The sequence below is a fragment of the Thalassophryne amazonica genome, chromosome 14 (genome assembly GCF_902500255.1).
Source record: "Thalassophryne amazonica chromosome 14, fThaAma1.1, whole genome shotgun sequence".
Lineage (NCBI taxonomy): Eukaryota > Metazoa > Chordata > Actinopteri > Batrachoidiformes > Batrachoididae > Thalassophryne > Thalassophryne amazonica.
In genome coordinates, this window is record NC_047116.1 from 14281478 (window position 1) to 14300064 (window position 18587).

At 44.6% G+C, this 18587-nt stretch overlaps 1 protein-coding gene across 1 annotated transcript; it reads right to left on the reverse strand.

Annotated features, from left to right (window-relative positions):
- Positions 1 to 10785: 10785 nt before the first annotated feature.
- On the reverse strand, positions 10786 to 13518 carry kctd12.1 (potassium channel tetramerisation domain containing 12.1). The gene has a single exon (XM_034186775.1). The coding sequence runs from the start codon at positions 13459 to 13461 to the stop codon at positions 12613 to 12615; it is 849 nt and encodes a 282-aa protein (XP_034042666.1). The 5' UTR covers positions 13462 to 13518; the 3' UTR covers positions 10786 to 12612.
- Between the last annotated feature and the right edge of the window lie 5069 nt (positions 13519 to 18587).

The window sequence follows — 18587 nt, forward strand, 5'->3', positions numbered from 1 at the left end:
GGTTCAGCCGCTTGGCGGTCCTGATATACTCCAGGTTCCGGTGGTCAGTGAAAACCGTGAATGGCACGGACGTTCCCTCCAACAGATGTCTCCACTCTTCAAGAGCCTCTTTCACCGCAAGGAGTTCTCGATTGCCGACGTCATAGTTCTGTTCGGCCGGGGTCAACCTGCGGGAAAAATAGGCACACGGGTGAAGGACCTTATCGGTCTTCCCGCTCTGGGAAAGCACAGCTCCTATCCCTGAGTCCGAGGCGTCCACTTCAACCACTAACTGGCGACTAGGATCGGGCTGCACCAGAACGGGTGCAGACGAGAAGCGCCGTTTCAACTCCTTGAACGCGGCATCGCAACGATCCGACCAGGTGAAGGGGACTTTTGGTGAGGTCAGGGCTGTCAGGGGGCTAACTACCTGACTGTAGCCCTTAATGAACCTCCTGTAGAAATTTGCAAAGCCGAGGAACTGTTGCAGCTTCCTACGGCTAGTGGGTTGGGGCCAGTCTCTCACCGCCGCAACCTTGGCCGGATCAGGAGCGACGGAGTTGGGGGAGATGATAAACCCCAGGAAGGACAAAGATGTGCGGTGAAACTCACACTTCTCGCCCTTCACAAACAGCCGGTTCTCCAACAACCGCTGCAGGACCTGACGTACATGCCGGACATGAGTCTCAGGATCCGGAGAAAAGATGAGTATATCGTCTAGATATACAAAGACGAATCGGTGCAGGAAATCCCGCAAGACATCATTAACTAATGCTTGGAACGTCGCGGGGGCGTTTGTGAGACCGAACGGCATGACCAGGTACTCAAAGTGACCTAAGGGGGTGTTAAATGCCGTCTTCCACTCGTGTCCCCTCCGGATCTGAACCAGGTGATACGCATTTCTAAGATCTAGCTTAGTGAATATTTGGGCTCCATGCAGGGGCGTGAACACTGAATCCAACAAGGGCAACGGGTATTGATTACGAACCGTGATTTCGTTCAGCCCCCTATAATCAATGCATGGACGAAGTCCGCCGTCTTTTTTACCCACAAAAAAGAAACCTGCACCCATCGGGGAGGTGGAATTCCGGATCAACCCGGCGGCTAAAGAGTCCCGGATGTAGGTCTCCATTGATTCGCGCTCAGGTCGTGAGAGGTTGTACAGCCTGCTGGACGGGAACTCAACGCCTGGAACCAAATCAATGGCACAATCGTACGGACGGTGGGGGGGAAGGGTGAGCGCCAGATCCTTACTGAACACATCCACCAGGTCATGGTACTCCACCGGCACCGTCCCTAGATTGGGCGGGACTCTGACCTCCTCCTTAGCCTGGGAACCGGGAGGAACCGAGGAACCTAAACATACCCGATGGCAGGTCTCGCTCCACTGAACCACTACCCCGGACGGCCAATCGATCCGGGGATTGTGTTTTAACATCCAAGGGAAACCGAGAATCACACGGGAGGTGGCAGGAGTCACAAAAAACTCGATCTCCTCCCGGTGATTTCCTGACACCACCAGAGTTACTGGTGGTGTCTTATGTGTGATTAAAGGGAGTAGGGAGCCATCTAGTGCCTGCACCTGCACAGGCGAGGTAAGCGCCACCAGAGGGAGCCCTACCTCCCTGGCCCATCTGCTGTCTAACAGATTCCCTTCAGAGCCCGTGTCCACCAGTGCTGGGGCCTTCAGGGTTAAATCCTCATAAAGGATTGTAACTGGGAGTCGTGTGGCAATATGGGTATGTCCCACGTGAATGTTTTGACCCACCCCTAACCCAGTTTCTAGGGGTGGGCGTTGGTGTTTTAACCGCTCGGGGCAGTCCCTCACTTGATGCTCTATTGAGCCACAAACAAAGCACGCTCCGCGGGCCAGCCTCCTCTGTCTATCTGGTGCCCTAAATGTGGCCCTGCTCGTGTCCATAGCTTCATCAGCAGGGGGAGCTGTAACCACACGGAGTGTAGAGGCCGTGGAGCGTGGGGAGGTCGGAACCAGAAGGGAAAGGGACGGCGCATGCCCGGCCATGCCCTTCGTCTCGTTCCCGACGGCGTTCTTCTAACCGATTGTCTAATCGTATAACGAGATCAATAAGCCCGTCTAAATCCCGCGGTTCGTCCTTGGCCACCAGGAGCTCCTTCAGGACCAACGACAGTCCGTTTACGAAGGCGGCACGGAGGGCAGTGTTATTCCAGCCGGACCTCGCAGCCGCGATGCGGAAGTCGACTGCATAAACAGCTGCGCTCCGGCGCCCCTGTCTCATTGACAGCAGCACGGCTGAAGCGGTCTCTCCTCTATTTGGGTGATCGAACACTGTTCTGAACTCCCTCACAAACCCATCATATATCAGAAGGAGCCGTGAATTTTGCTCCCAAAGCACTGTAGCCCAAGTGCGTGCCTTGCTGCGAAGCAGATTAATTACATAAGCTATCTTACTAGCATCAGTCGCGTACATGACGGGACGTTGTGCGAAGACGAGCGAACACTGCATAAGAAAGTCCGCGCATGTCTCCACACAACCCCCGTACGGCTCTGGAGGGCTTATGTATGCTTCAGGGGAAGGTGGGAGGGGTCGTTGAACGACCTGTGGAACGTCACTGTTGCGCACAGGATCAACAGGAGGGGGAGCTGCAGCAGCGCCCTGAGGGCGCGCTTCCACCTGCGCGGCGAGAGCCTCCACCCTGCGGTTAAGGAGGACGTTCTGCTCGGTCACCAGATCCAGCCGAGCCGTAAAAGTGGTGAGGATTCGCTGCAACTCACCGATCATTCCTCCTGCAGACGCCTGTGCGCCCTGCTCTTCCATTGGCCGTTCAACAGCCGGTTGACGCCCCACGGGGTCCATGACGTTGGCCGAGATATCCTGTTGGGAAAGTGTAGGTACACGGACCCACAACAGGGGGCGCAAATGAACGGACAATGGAGGAAGTCAAATAACAACACTTTGCTGTTGTGAATGGGCACAACAAATACAACAGATTACAACAATGGACAAAAAGCCAAATCACAAAAGGTGTCGTGTGGGCAGGCTCGAAGATAGGAGACGTCTGTCCAAAGCAGAACCGGAACCACACGATTTCCTCCGCCACCAGACCCCGGGAATACTGGAGCCGCCAAGTCCCGAATTCCCAGGTGGCCACTGCCTCCGCGTGTCGGACCTGGTACTGCTGGCGAGGAACAAAGAAACAATTAAATGTGGGCACGTTTGCACCCAGCAATCCGCACGGCAGGAAAACTACCTCCACCTCTCCTTGGAAAAGGAGTCTGTTATACAACGCACAAAAGTCACAAAAGGTTACTGTCACACAGTTAGCTGAGAATGTTACCTTCCAGGTAGAACGATATCTCGGCAAAGAGGTGGAGACGTCGTCCTGCTGATGTACCCCTGCCGATCAGATGATTGGTAACAGCTGTTGCAGGTGATGCGTGACAGCTGTCACCCTGGCTGCTCCTGTGAGGCGGCTGCGCCCTCTGGTGCCTGGAGCCCGCACTCCAGACAGGGCGCCCTCTGGTGGTGGGCCAGCAGTACCTCCTCTTCTGGCGGCCCACACAACAGCTGGCTGAATTAGCTCTTCATCCTCCATGCTAAGCTAGAGCCACTGAACTCTGCAGCGCACGAGTGTTTGAAGCACGCCGGACCACCCCCCCTCGCAGGGACGCTGTAGTACGGAAGCCGTTGCCTTACAAACAGTACACACAGTGAGTAAGCAAGATTATGTTTAAAAAATGCTTTTAAAAAATCGATTCTTGGACATTTTGGATCAATTCAGAATCGTAATAAATAAGAATCGCGATTCGGACGTGAATCAATTTTTTCCGACACCCCTAACACACACACACACACACACACACAGATGTGTGCATAATTATACTCAACAAAAATATAAACGCAACACTTTTGGTTTTGCTCCCATTTTGTATGAGATGAACTCAAAGATCTAAAACTTTTTCCACATACACAATATCACCATTTCTCTCAAATATTGTTCACAAACCAGTCTAAATCTGTGATAGTGAGCACTTCTCCTTTGCTGAGATAATCCATCCCACCTCACAGGTGTGCCATATCAAGATGCTGATTAGACACCATGATTAGTGCACAGGTGTGCCTTAGACTGCCCACAATAAAAGGCCACTCTGAAAGGTGCAGTTTTATCACACAGCACAATGCCACAGATGTCGCAAGATTTGAGGGAGCGTGCAGTTGGCATGCTGACAGCAGGAATGTCAACCAGAGCTGTTGCTCGTGTATTGAATGTTCATGTCTCTACCATAAGCCGTCTCCAAAGTCGTTTCAGAGAATTTGGCAGTACATCCAACCAGCCTCACAACCGCAGACCACGTGTAACCACACCAGCCCAGGACCTCCACATCCAGCATGTTCACCTCCAAGATCGTCTGAGACCAGCCACTCGGACAGCTGCTGAAACAATCGGTTTGCATAACCAAAGAATATCTGCACAAACTGTCAGAAACCGTCTCAGGGAAGCTCATCTGCATGCTCGTCGTCCTCATCGGGGTCTCGACCTTACTCCAGTTCGTCGTCGTAAACGACTTGAGTGGGCAAATGCTCACATTCGCTGGCGTTAGGCACACTGAAGAGGTGTTCTCTTCACGGATGATGCGAAGGAGATGTGTTGCACTGCATGAGGCAAATGGTGGTCACACCAGATACTGACTGGTATCCCCCCCAATAAAACAAAACTGCACCTTTCAGAGTGGCCTTTTATTGTGGGCAGTCTAAGGCACACCTGTGCACTAATCATGGTGTCTAATCAGCATCTTGGTATGGCACACCTGTGAGGTGGGATGGATTATCTCAGCAAAGGAGAAGTGCTCACTATCACAGATTTCAACTGGTTTGTGAACAATATTTGAGGGAAATGGTGATATTGTGTATGTGGAAAAGGTTTTAGATCTTTGAGTTCATCTCATACAAAATGGGAGCAAAACCAAAAGTGTTGCGTTTATATTTTTGTTGAGTATATGTCCATCACTTAGCTTGATGGAGATGAATAGTTGGGTGTCATCAGCATAAAGGTGCATTCACATCATTGCAGAAATACATATTTTGCTTGTGTGTCCTTCACTGTTCCTTGTTGTGTATGTGGAGTGCTGTGAGGTGTGTCTTGCTTTGAGAAATGTAATGCACCCTGCAGAGATGCACTACATCCAAAGTTCTACATAGTAGAACTTTGCCCGCATATATAGGGTGTCCCAAAAAAATATGCAACATTTTATCAGCAAAGAAAATGGTCAAAGCATATGTCTAGGAAATAAATTTATGTCTGGACATAAAGCTGAAAGGTTGAATTTTTTCATACCAATGTCAATATAGGCCCTGCATTTGGTCAGTCTAGCATAAAGTCACTGCACCTGTTTGACGCTCTCCCTTACCAAAAAATAGTACTGATAAGTATATAAAAAGTAAACTGGAAGTATACTTGAAACATTCTTGCATGTACTACTTTTTGTTAAGGGCTTGGTCTGCTGCCAAAACTCAATAATTTTTTGTTCGCTGTAGTATGGTTAATCTTGGCATTTTCCTGAGTCTTGCTTGGCATCAACATAAACTTCAGGGTCTCTGCAAGTAAAAAAGAAACATAAGTGATTAAGTTTGTAGCATTTAAGGGACAAACCGAGTGTTTTAAATGTTGTATATTTTTTGGGGACACCCTACAGTGAGTGTAGAGTAGGGCGCTAACAGTGCTTTTGCATCTGAATTAGAGCAAAAACAAAAACACAAATCTATATGTGGAACTGTCAGCTGTCTGAATGCACCTGTCTGAAATTAATTCCGCTTATGTAGGTGAGGTAATGGCACGGCTAATGCTACCAGTGTTTAGCAATGAAAGCAGAAGACAGCATAGCACCACCAACTTTTTTTTAACTTAACTTAAAAATTAAAACGTATTCCCCATTTTCTGCTCTGTGCCATGAAAACAATATGGGACCTCAGACTGAGCCTTGAGGTACACCACAGGACATGAAGGTCACAGAGGATGAAAACACCATTCACAGAGACAACTAATTTTCTCCCTGATAAACACCAATTTAATCCTGCACAAAAATTGCCAGACAATTTTTTAATTTAAATAAAATGGGATGGGCCACTCTTTGATGTGCACCAGTTAGGTAACTAATTATTAAGCGGAGCCTTTCCACACATCAACCTTCAGTAATAAATTACTCTCTAATCTGCTTTAGTTACCCTGGAGAGGCAAGAAAGGTAAATTCATTACGAGTAAACCAGAATGGTCTCATTCTATAATAACACTGTTGTTAGTGAGAATGAAGATTTAATTAGAGCCAGTGATCGTCTCTGGCGGGGAGTAGAATCGTACTTTCTCAGATGGCCAAACTGCATTGATCTGTACATTATGGGATTTCATGTGCATGCTTTGCAAAGCCTTCTTAAGTGGTGGACCACAGCCAAGAGTGTGTACGTTAGGATTTTTTTACTCCCCGGTACAAAGTGTCACACAGGTCAGACTGGTCATAACCTGATCTGGACTTCAGCTCTGGAATCTTTGCCAAAAACCAACCTTTTTCAAATGGCCCCATCCCCAGTGATGTCATTAATGTATAATTTGCGTATTTAAATGTTGGCTTTCTCCAATTGGACTTTGGTGCTTCTAGTCCATATTTGACACAGATGTTCTTATAGACTATCCCAGCTATTTGGCTTGTTACAATCCTAAATGTTACAACACCCAGAATTTTTTTTCAAAACCCACTGCAAAATAAGGCATTTCATGTTATTTTGAGACATTCTGAATCCATTCCACCAATTAAAGTTGTACTTCTAGCAAATTTTGTAATCCCACAAGTTGTAACATTTAGTGTTGAATACACAGTCTTGAGGGCCAGTTTTGACTTTCATTAATAAATTCAGTCCCATCTATGGGGTCTTGTGATACGGTTATATTATACAGTCTCACCCTCAGTAACCTGCGAGTATCGCCCATAAGGTGCAAAACTATTCAGAATGTCTCAAAATAAACATGAAATGCCTTATTCCGGGTGTTGTAACATTCTGGGAGTTGCAGTAGTTGGAGTTGAGGTGAAATTTTTAAACAACTTTCTCAATTCAATGTTAAATTTTAAACTTTTGAGATTTTGAAATTTGCCCAAAATTCAACTTAAATTGGCGGAACAGATTAAGAACATCTCAAAATGACATGAGGTACCTTATTTTGCAGTGGGCTTTGAACAATAAAAAATATTCTGGGTGTTAAATTGTAAGATTTAGGGCTGTAACAGTGCCTGATCAGAGCCTTTGCTAGCCATCGGTAGGAAATCTTGATGCTGATGGTGATATATGGATATATGGACTCCCATGCCATTTCCTCCTCACCACTATCTGTCTTTTGCTGTCTCGGGTATTCATTGATTCATCCCTGGAGGTCAGCTTCTTCACCTACCCTTGGATGTTCCTTTCTTCATCCCAAATGGGCCACCTGTGTGCTGAACTGGACCATCTCTTTTCCTTGTGTATTTGTGGTGTTGGAGTGTTTCGATCTCCAGCTACGACAGAAGCTTCCTTCTAATGATGCATCTTGGTCAGTGTGGACGTTTCTCCCACATCTCTTTGTCGGGCTGCAGGGTGCAGGGATTAGGAATGGGTGAGCGTCTACAGACTCTGAGTGACCTCGTTACCTTCACATTATGAGTGCAGGATTTGCATAGTACTGTAAAAAAAAAAAATTCTGTATTGGGTCTGCACTCCATCAATTCTATATATTCTCAGTCTCTCACCATGAAGGTCTTGTTCCAGTAGTCCATTTTCCAGCAGGTTGTCCTGGTTCCACAACACTTGGCACGGAGCTGGTGTTGGAACTGGAGGCTTTGTCTTAACCAGGATTCAAACCTGAGTCGCTCTGTTATGCATATATAATCTGTATGAAGGCTGACTGCTATTTTTGCAGAATTTATTGGTTCTGCTGAGGCTCATTGTGACTGCAGACTATGATTTTACTGTGTAGGTATCAGCGAGCTTTTACATCACAGGTTTAACATCCACACTTTGTTAATTATGAATGACTATATCCTGTACATAGGAAAGTTTAAATTTAGCATTTCAGCACCCCCCCCCACTAAAAGGAATCAGGATTCCAGAAATCAATTTTGTTCCCACCAACACGCCACATTTTCCCACAGTGATTTTATAAAGCAGCGTCATCCCTGATGTGTTTTCCACATCATTTTAATTTTTTTTATTCCCTCTGGAGTGATCTGGAGTGACGTCCCTGGAATCCTGCAGAGGTCTTATAACTGCCTGTGGCCTATAAACTCTTTATAATCCGAGGCCAATTCTTTGTGCTTGTTTTTAATAAAACATATAATCCACCACAGGCTGAAGACACAGCGGCTCTCCCATCACTCAGGCACTGTCTCCTTTTGGAGAACAGCTGGACCTTTTCACTATTTACACTTGAAGTGAGGATGACATCATGTGTGCACAGCTGCACTATTTGCATCTGCAGCATGCAGCTGAATCTGTGACAAACAGGCGAGGATGAGAGACTCCTGCAATATTTACCAGAAAATGTTATTTGTATTCAGATGTGGAGCTCGTCGGTTGTGCATTTCAATAACGGGGAGAATAAGCTGGTCGGAAAGTCAACATGAAGCCTGAAGTGGCGAAATGCAACAGTAATACAACAGGGGAGGGCGGGGCTGGTTGTCACGCTGCGTATGTCACCTTCTGCTGGCAGGGTTAGTTTTGTGGTTTAATCATTCATGTGGTTCTCTTAGAGCAGCACATTTTTCATTCTAAAAGTAACGTTATTCATGTGTTCCCCCCCACACACACACCCACATATGCGTTTTTGTCGGTGCAGGTTGAGGAACAGATCTAGCAGCTGTGCAACTGCCTGAGATAACATGATGACAGTTTGTTGTTGTTTGTTATGTTCCTTCCCACTGTCGCCAAGTGCTTGCTCATAGGGGGTCGTTTTGACCGTTGGGGTTTTTCTGTAATTACTGTATGCTTTTGCCTTGCAATATAAAGCGCCTTGGGGCAACTGTTTTTGTGATTTGGCACTATATAAATAAAACTGATTTGATTTAATTTTAATTGTCCTGTTTATGTGTTTGTTTTTTGTCCTGTGTGGTACAATGTTTAGGTTTCTCCTCCTGTGTTTCATTTCTCTCTCTATTCCTTTCCTGTGTCCTGAGCTCCCCTGGGTGCAGCGTTCAGGTTTCTCTTTGTTGTTTGGGAGCGTGTGCTTCGTCTTGTCTTTGCTTCACTTCCACACCTGACTCTTGTTTGCCCAACACTCCTCCTGTTTAAGTTCCTCCTTGTCAGTCCAGTTTTCTCAGTTTGTATCAGGAATCTCGGACAGAAACGGCTGGACACAAGTGCAGGACTCAACACAGTAGCTCTGGTTTAAAAAGGCGTTTACTGAATAACTCAGTGGGGTCCAGTACACAGTGAGGCAGTCCAAGACGAGCAAACAGATCAGAATCATCAGGCAAAGGCGTGGTCGGTGCACACAGGCAGCTGGTCAAAAACACTTGTCAGCAGGACTTGAAAAACACAAATTTCAGCGCTAGAAGCAAAGGCACAAGGTGCAACAATCAGGCGAATCACTAGTGCAACCAGTGGGGCTTAAATACACCTTGGTGATGAGCTGCAGATTGGAAACACGTGTGGAAAAATCCAGAAATGGGTGTGGCGTTGATCAGTTTGTTATTGCACATAATTACGCATAAATGAACAGGGCCCGGTTTCATAAATCAGTCTAATCTTTCAGTCTATTAAACTTAGTCGACTACGGTTAGTCACCCAACATTATCCGTCTAATCTCCATTTCACATTGACGGTTAAACTTGTCAATTAACCATCTTACATTAGTCTACGATTTTCACGGGCATAGTGGCCTCTCAAGCGTTGCTGCCAAGAAACGGCTCCAATACCCGAGAGTTTTGTTTACTTCCATGTTGGTCATTGTCATGAACTATCCAGCCTTTGTTTCGTTAACTGGCTTTATTAACATTTACGGAGCCATACAAACTGCAGAACAATGTGCTTTGCGCTTAGCCTTGCAGTTCTTCTTCAACACTTCTGTCAAGCCTTGTTGTGCACACAACGCTGCTCAGCGTAACAGCGACGCCCCATGGCTAATGTGAGAACTGTTACAAACAAATCATGACAGTCATCTGTTGCAACCATGGTGGAAGAAACTCTCCTTTTGGAGGAATACGAGCGATGTAAGGGTGCTCTTGGGTGTGCCATTAAGTGGCGGTACATGACAGCCGCCACTTTTGAGGTACTGTAAGACACTGATATTTTGTCAACCAAAATAGGATTAGCCTCCTCTGTACCAGGCTAAAAACTTTAGTCGGGTAACATAAAACTTTGGTCAACTAAGCGCTTTGTGCAACGATGTGGGAGGAAACCAGAGCACAAAGAGGAAACCCACGCAAACATGGGAGAACATGCAAACCCCACACAGAAAGGCCACAGGTGGGAATTGAACCCATGACCTTATTGCTGTGAGGCAACAATGCTAACCACTATATATATATATCAAATTATCATATTTGACCTGACTAATCAGTGTAAAAGTAATTGATCATATTTCCATTGATAACCCTTTAAGAACAACAAGTGAGAATAAGAAATCGGGAGACTTTATTTCATCTGAACACTTGAACAAACACACAAACAATTCTGTGTTGTCAGCGATAAAGTGACCGTGTTAGATAACACCAGACGTGGAGCGTTGACATTACACTGATGATGAATACTAATCTGCTGCTCTTTTCTTCTTGGATGTGGCTCAGTTCACACGTGTTTTTTTTGTTTGTTTTTTTTTTTGAGTCAGATGTGACTGAAACATGTAGATGTACAAGCTGCAGATTATGGTCTTTTGTCGGAGTTTGATGATGCACTGCTCACTTTTTAATCCTCTTTACATGAGGGAAAAAAATCACGTGTAAAATCAATTTTGTCTCCATGAACACATAATTCTGTTGGGTTAAAAAAAAAGTTCATCACTTTTGGAAAACGAGAAATGCAGTAGCTTTGAAAGACATATTCATCTATAATCTGACAATTCTATTTACATAATATGGCACTTTGAAGCATAGCCAGGAGGCGGTGCTGTTTATCAACCGGCTGATCTTTAATTCAGTCTATGCAGAACAGGTATTTGAGTATTATTACACAAGATTACTACTTAATACTGCTTTATATTTAATGTGTATAGTTTGTTTCATGCATGCAAACTTGTCAGGAATTTGAATCACCATTATTATTGCAATTTTGCGCTCTGGATACTGCAGTGGTCAGCACAGATCTTTACCACTCCAGACCTGCTGGTGGTGCTATCATTTATTTTCTGCTTTGCATCCTTGGCTAAACATTGTTGTCGTTAGCTCAACTATACTTATTTTAAACTTCAAACTATTTTGAGATGCGATGACTGTTTGTTTGCATTTTTAGGCGTGATTAGCATTAGCATGTCCTCCATTGTGAGCACAGTCACCGCCCTACAGTCCGCTCATTGGCTGCATGGTTAAAGTTCAACAAATTTGAACGGTTTTACTGCAAAAACGCGGTTGAACGTTACAATGAAATGATAACTGCGTCTCTAACACGTTGCATATTTAACATAATGTAAATATAAACATAATTTGCGCAGGACTTTATGTCAGCCCTTGTTTGAGCTGACAGTCTGAAAGTGGGCGGGGCTTGGTGAGCATGGGGCGGCACTGTGGATACACATTTTGATGTATTTGGATTTGGACAATTTCGAAAACAACTGTATTGTTGCTGGAAATGGAAATAATTACTTCAAATGATGTGTAAACACACCTCTGGTAGGTGAACATCATCCATGTTTGGTTGTGTTGAAGTTCTACAATTAAAGAGTGATTTGAAGTGTCAAATAATATGAATTGGTGTCCTCATCCCCCTTGGATCAGTAAAACTATTTCACACTTAAGTTTATGGATTCAAAAAAATGGGGGGGGGGGGGGGTGTAACAATAATTTGATTCATCATGATAATCAGCAAATTCCAATTTTATACAAGAACTAAGTCGGTTTTTCATTTCAGTGTAACTTCAAGTGATTATTTGAATGGACCCAGGCGCAATACTCAAAATTTCAAAACTATTAAATGTGTGTGGATTTTAGTTTTGAATATGTAAAAAATTGTACGTGACTTCAATCTTTGCCATTTTAAAGATTTTTTGCAGAAAATTAAACATCAATGGTGCAGGTGGAAAAGTTCCTCATCCTTATGATCCATTTTTTTTTTTTTTAGTGTCCAGCTGCAGAAGAAATCATGTCAAAACAGGCAACAAAAAAAGGCCAATCAGTACACAACTGGCAAGGTTTTTAAATCAAAAAGTTACAGATATCATCAGATGCTCAGTGTGCTTCAGTTTTGGATAAAAAGTGATGATTTGGGAATATTTCCAACACCCTGAGCAGGCTGTTGGATAAAGTTCACCACGACCTGAAGTGTGCTTATTGGTTGCTACGCCCCGCTCTGGCTACGCCTCTGTTAATTGAGAAAAATGTTAATTGTGTTTGTTAAAATGGGATAATCACCTTTGACAAACAACAAGAAAAACAGATTCTATGTTCTGAAATGTCTGATGACCTCTCGGGGCTGGTTTTCTGCCTTATTCCCGACAGAAAACGTACTCGGTGTAGCTGGTCCAGATTTTGTCCTCGTTCGGGTCGCTGCTGGTGTAGGCGCACGTGCCCGTGGAGCTGCAGGCCACCATGTGAAAGCCTACCTCTGTCAGCTTGTCGAAAGCCTGCTCGAGAAAATTATACTTCAGGTAGTACCGGGAGGTGTACCTCTCCGGGGGCCGGTCGGGGTCTCTGCTCTCGTTCAGCGTGTCTCCAAAGACCTCTTTGGCCAGAGACGTTTTGCCACAAACGGTGATGCGCGCCACTCTGCGGAACTTGGCATCGCTTTGGATGTCTCTGCCGATGGTGTAGGAGCCCCGGTATCCTACCGTGATGTAGCCCGACTTTCTGGAGTCCAGTGACGGGGAGCGCGTGGCGCCGCCGGTGGCCACCGCCGCTGCTGCCGCCGTGCGTAAAGTGTCCAAACCACCCTGCTGCGCCGCGTCCTCGGTGTCGCTCTGGCTGATGTCCTCGCTGATGGAGTTCTCCTTGCTGACGCGCGGGCTGAGGCGCCTGGAGAGGTCACGCAGCTGGAAGAAATCCGCTTCCCTCTGCAGCCGGCTCTTCTCGGGGAAATAGTCCGGAAGGACCAAGTTGAGATCTCGGAGGTAATCGAGGATGTAGCGGAACAAGAAGCCGTCCCTGTCCAGGAAGAAGCGCCCCTTGCTGTCTCTGGCCAACTCCTTGGGTGAGCTCTTGCTGAACATGTTCCACAGCAGCGAGTCTGGCACCGCCACCAGAGTTTTGTGTCTGGTGACGTAAACCTGCCCGCCGACGTTCAGCTCGATGATCTCGGAGAAAGGCGAGTCCGCGCGCCCGGAGTCTGCCAGTGCCATCTTCCCGCTGCGCACGGACCAATCGGCGGCGACACGCACTCTGAGCGACCGTCCGGGAGCACGCGCCTTATGTAGACCGCGGCGTGCACGCGGCGGCGTGAGTGTGGCTCCGTGGGCCTGCGTTTAACTGTTGAGTGACTGCGCCTGCGCGTCCATCACGTTGTGCAGGATCACCGAAAACAAAACGCAACCTCACGGCAAAGATTCATTCATCCATAGAGGTCACAGAGATATTTTTTAGTCCTTTACCGGAACACAGCGCGCGCGCACTTTAGTCCGAGTTTAGATCCGAGAGATCATATGGAAAAGACGACACCTTCTGATAATCTTTGGGAAATGCAGCCTATAAAAATAATATAGACAGATAGATAGATAGATAGATAGATAGATAGATAGATAGATAGATAGATAGATAGATAGATAGATAGATAGATAGATAGATAGATAGATAGATAGATAGATAGATAGATAGATAGATAGATAGATAGCACAAAGGATATATATGAAAAGTTTGGCTTTTTTGTTCATTCCCACAAAACGTATGTGGATGAAGGTCAGTCTCATAACTGCCCTCAAGATCTTTGGGGTCAAAGGGCAAGATTAGATTTTTTTAATTATTCAGTAAGTCCCTTCGGCTGCTCCCTTGTTTGCACTTGGGGTCACCACAGCAAATCCAAGGTGGATCTGCATGTTGGATTGGCACAGGTTTTATGCCGGATGCCCTTCTTGACGCAACTCCACGTTACATGGAGCAATGTGGCAGGGCTGGGATTTGAACCCAGAGCCTTCTGAACTGAAACCAAGCGCATTAACCACTTGGCCACCATTATTTTTATTTAATTAATTTTTTTTCGCTCTGATGTCCACCAAACCTGGCACACATGTGCTTCTGGAATTGGCTGCACTCTACAAAAGAGTGCACGACTCATCTTTTTAAATTAAATAAAGCTAACAATTTTCACAGATCACTCATTGTCAACTGCTTACTCCAGTTAGGGGTCATGGGGTCGGGGGGGGGGGGGTACACCGTGGACAGGACACCAGTCTGTCGCAGAGCCACATGGGAATCAATCCCATGACCTTCTTGCTGTGAGGGAGCAGCCCTCACTAACCACTAAGCCACCATGCTGCCCGTATTCATGAATCATTTTTAAGTATTTCCAACTGAGCCATTACTGAGTCGACACCATGAGACTAACTCAGGTTTAGTAAAGCATTTAGTTAAGTGGTTTAGTTTACTTGATTTGCATCGTCCCCTACAAGGTTAATTAAGTGGAACCAACTTAATAATTTTTTTTTATATTATTTCACACGTCAAAATAAATTACATGTAGCAATTCCAGTTTTATGATGAAGCTGTTTATTTTAAAAGCACCATAAACTGTCTCCAACTGCTTTTTTTTACTGTAAGCAATTTAAGTTTCAACTTTCTAAAATGTGAACATGAAAAAACATTATTATTTTCATGCTGAAAATAATCTTAAGTAATTTAAGTTTTACAAACTAACCCCAAGAAGCATTTTTTTTTTATTATTATTACAGGTGCTATCAAAATTACCAAAGGTCAATCACTGGGGGTCAGAGGTCAAAATGTAACTTTTTCACTCTGCCCAGTACCAGACCTGACACACGTATGGATGTGGCTTCAAGAATTGCCCCATTTGGTCTTTTTGCTGATTTCTGCCAAACCTGGTTTGGCAGTGAAGGCTGACCTGAAACTTTCCCATAAATAATTCATTTTGACAAAGGTCAAGGTCAAATAATTAGATTTTTCAACCTGATTTGCAGTAAATGTGGCACACTTAGGGTGATTCCAGATTTGGCCTACCAAGGTCATTCATTTAGATGAAGATCAAGGTCACTGGGGTCAAATATCAGGTTACTATTACGAGCAAAGCGAGGTGCAGCGGCACGAAGCTCGCTCATGCAGGGAGTCCCAAACAGGAAGTGCCAAATTTTGAGTCCACAGTGAAACAGGAAATATCAAACACTTCCTCAATCAACACTTCCTGGATTGACAGAAAAGATCTCGTGGAATCTCGCGGGATCTCAGTGGCAAGTTCACACTGAAACAAGAAGTGTCAAATTTTGGGTCCACAGTGAAACAGGAAATGTCAAATGTTGAACACTTCCTGGCATGGGTGGAACTGGGTTGAACTGGACTTCCCTGAAATCTGATTGGGCACCCCAGATGCTACCCGGATGATTGACATGTTACGGCACCACACGTCTGGTTGAAAAGAGCCATTTTGAAATTGGTGACACGTATTAACTGCTAGGTCCCTCCTGTACAGTAGTTGGTGCTGTGTTCCACACAAAAGTTCTAATCCACCTTAGTAGAAGAAAAGGTGTTTGAGCCAGTTTTGAATTTGAACACATCGTCTGAATCACAGACTCCGAGTTATATTGGTGAGTAAACAGCCGTTTTCTAATGTCTAAAATTATCTTCCTTAAACTCAAACTGATAGCAAATCTCTACAACTTGGTATAAATTTACTTAAAAATATAAAATGCAGGTTCCCGATGGAGTGGTGTAGAAGAGGTTTTTCTTACAAAGAAGACCTAAAAGTTCAGCTCATTTGGCCATATTGTGCAGCCCTACAACTACAGTGGGGTAAAAAAGTATTTAGTCAGTCCCTGATTGTGCAAGTTCTCCTACTTAGAAAGATAACAGAGGTCTGTAATTTTCATCATAAGTACACGTCAACTATGAGAAACAAAATGAGAAAAAAAAATCCAGGAAATCACACTGTACGATTTTTAAAGAATTTATTTGTAAATTATGGTGGAAAATAAGTATTTGGTCACCCACAAACAAGCAAGATTTCTGGCTCTCACAGACCTGTAACTTCTTTAAGAAGCTCTTGTGTCCTCCACCTGTTACCTGTATTAATGGCACCTGTTGGGACTCATTATCTCTATAAAAGACACCTGCCCACAGCCTCAAACAGTCAGACTCAAACTCAACCATGGCCAAGACCAAAGAGCTGTCTAAGGACACCAGGAAGAAAATTGTAGATGTGCACCAGGCTGGGAAGAGTGAATCTACAATAGTCAAGCAGGTTGGTGAAAAATAAATCAACTGTGGGAGCAATTGTAAGAAAATAGAAGACATACAAGACCATTGATAATCTCCCTTAATCTGGGGTTCCACGCAAGATCTCTTCCCGTGGGGTCAAAATGATCATGAGAACAGTGAGCAAAAATCCCAGAACTACACGGAGGAACCTGATGAAGGACCTGCAGAGAGCTGGGACCAAAGTAACAAAGGCTACACACTACACAGAGAGGGACTCAAATCCTGCAGTGCCAGGCATGTCCCCCTGCTTAAGCCAGTACATGTCCAGGCCCGTCTGAAGTTTGCCAGAGAGCATATGGATGATCCAGAAGAGGACTGGGAGAATATCATGTGGTCAGATGTAACCAAAATAGAACATTTTGGTAAAAACTCAATTTGTCGTGTTTGGAGGAAGAAGAATAATGAGTTACATTCCAAGAACACCATATCTACTGTGAAGCATGGGGGTGGAAACATCATGCTTTGGGGCTGTTTTTCTGCAAAGGGGACAGGACGACTGATCCGTGTTAAGGGAGGAATGAACGGGGCCATGTATCGTGAGATTTTAAGCCAAAATCTCTTTCCATTAGTGAGAGCATTGAAGATGCAACGTGGCTGGGTCTTCCAGCATGACAGTGATCCCAAACACACCGCTCAGGCAACTTAGGAGTGGCTCCATAAAAAGCATTTCAAGGTCCTGGAGTGGCCAAGCCAGTCTCCAGACCTCAACCCCATAGACAGTTTGTGGAGGGAGTTGAAAGTCCATGTTGCCCAGCGACAGCCCCAAAGCATCACTGCTCTAGAGGAGATCTGCATGGAGGAATGGACCAAAATACCAGCTACAGTGTGTGCAAACCTGGTGAAGACTTACAGGAAACATTTAACCTCAAACATTACAGTTTTTTACAACTGCTGTGACCCTTTCGGCAGACCGTTAAACACTTTTTCAAAAGTGTTAACACACATTACACCAGAAACACACAATTCCCCAAACAGGTAATTTCATGCTCAAATTCACACAGTGTAAATAAACACAAACACACACTTCCAAAATACAATAATACACTAACACAATTCACCAAATCTACCAAAGCACTGACACATGTTGTCTTCCAACATAAACATTTAGTCAGTCACAGCACAGTGTCATAAAAAACACAAACTGATGGAATAACAAACTGAATCACTTTGCATGTGTCAAATCTACTTTTTTTTTTCCTTTTTCTTTTACAATCAACAGATTATTATATTGATTATACATGTAAATTAATGTTTGTGATGAAGTTCTTCATTTTTCATTTGTTGGGCATGAATTTTGTTCCTTTTTTGCATAACACACAAAAAGTGAACGATCCACATCAGAGCAGCTTTGCAGAATGTTTCTGAAGGAAGAAGACAGTAAATGACAGGATTTGCAGTAAACACTTTACTGTATTGCAAATGAAAATGACTTACAGGACAGTAAAGAGGAAGAAAATCAGCATTTAGTTGTCACTCATTACTGTATTGTCAATTACACAAAAAGTAAAAGGAGCAGAAGAAATCACTGTAAAAGAGGAGGAAAAAAGATAATCTGCTCGGTCATCAGCATTGGGCTACAGATTTTCATTGACATCACACCTGATGTCTTCTCTGGCCAGACATCTTGGGAAGTATCTTTTTGCATGCCGTATCCAGCCCTGAGACCCACCACACATTCTAACTCTCCCTCTACCTCTAGGCATTTTTCTCACTTGTTTTTTGCAAGTCCTCCACCTTGTCCCTTGTCTTTTGGTCTTTTTCCTCACAAGATCCACCTATAAATATATAGGTGATGTGATTGGTGATGTGATTGAAAAAAGCCCAGCACCTGAGCTGGGTGAGACGGGAATCAGCTGTGATCAATGTCATCTTCAATCCATCAGTATTGAACATGAGGTTTTCTGTTTTGACAAACTGTGTGTGAAAGCAATTGGAAATTCACCAGTTAACACCTACTGTTTTGCTCATGATTGAGCTTGTGTAAAAGGACTTTAATTTTAAATGTGTAAAATGTTTGCATTATGTGTCAAAAGAAGAAGAATTGTGT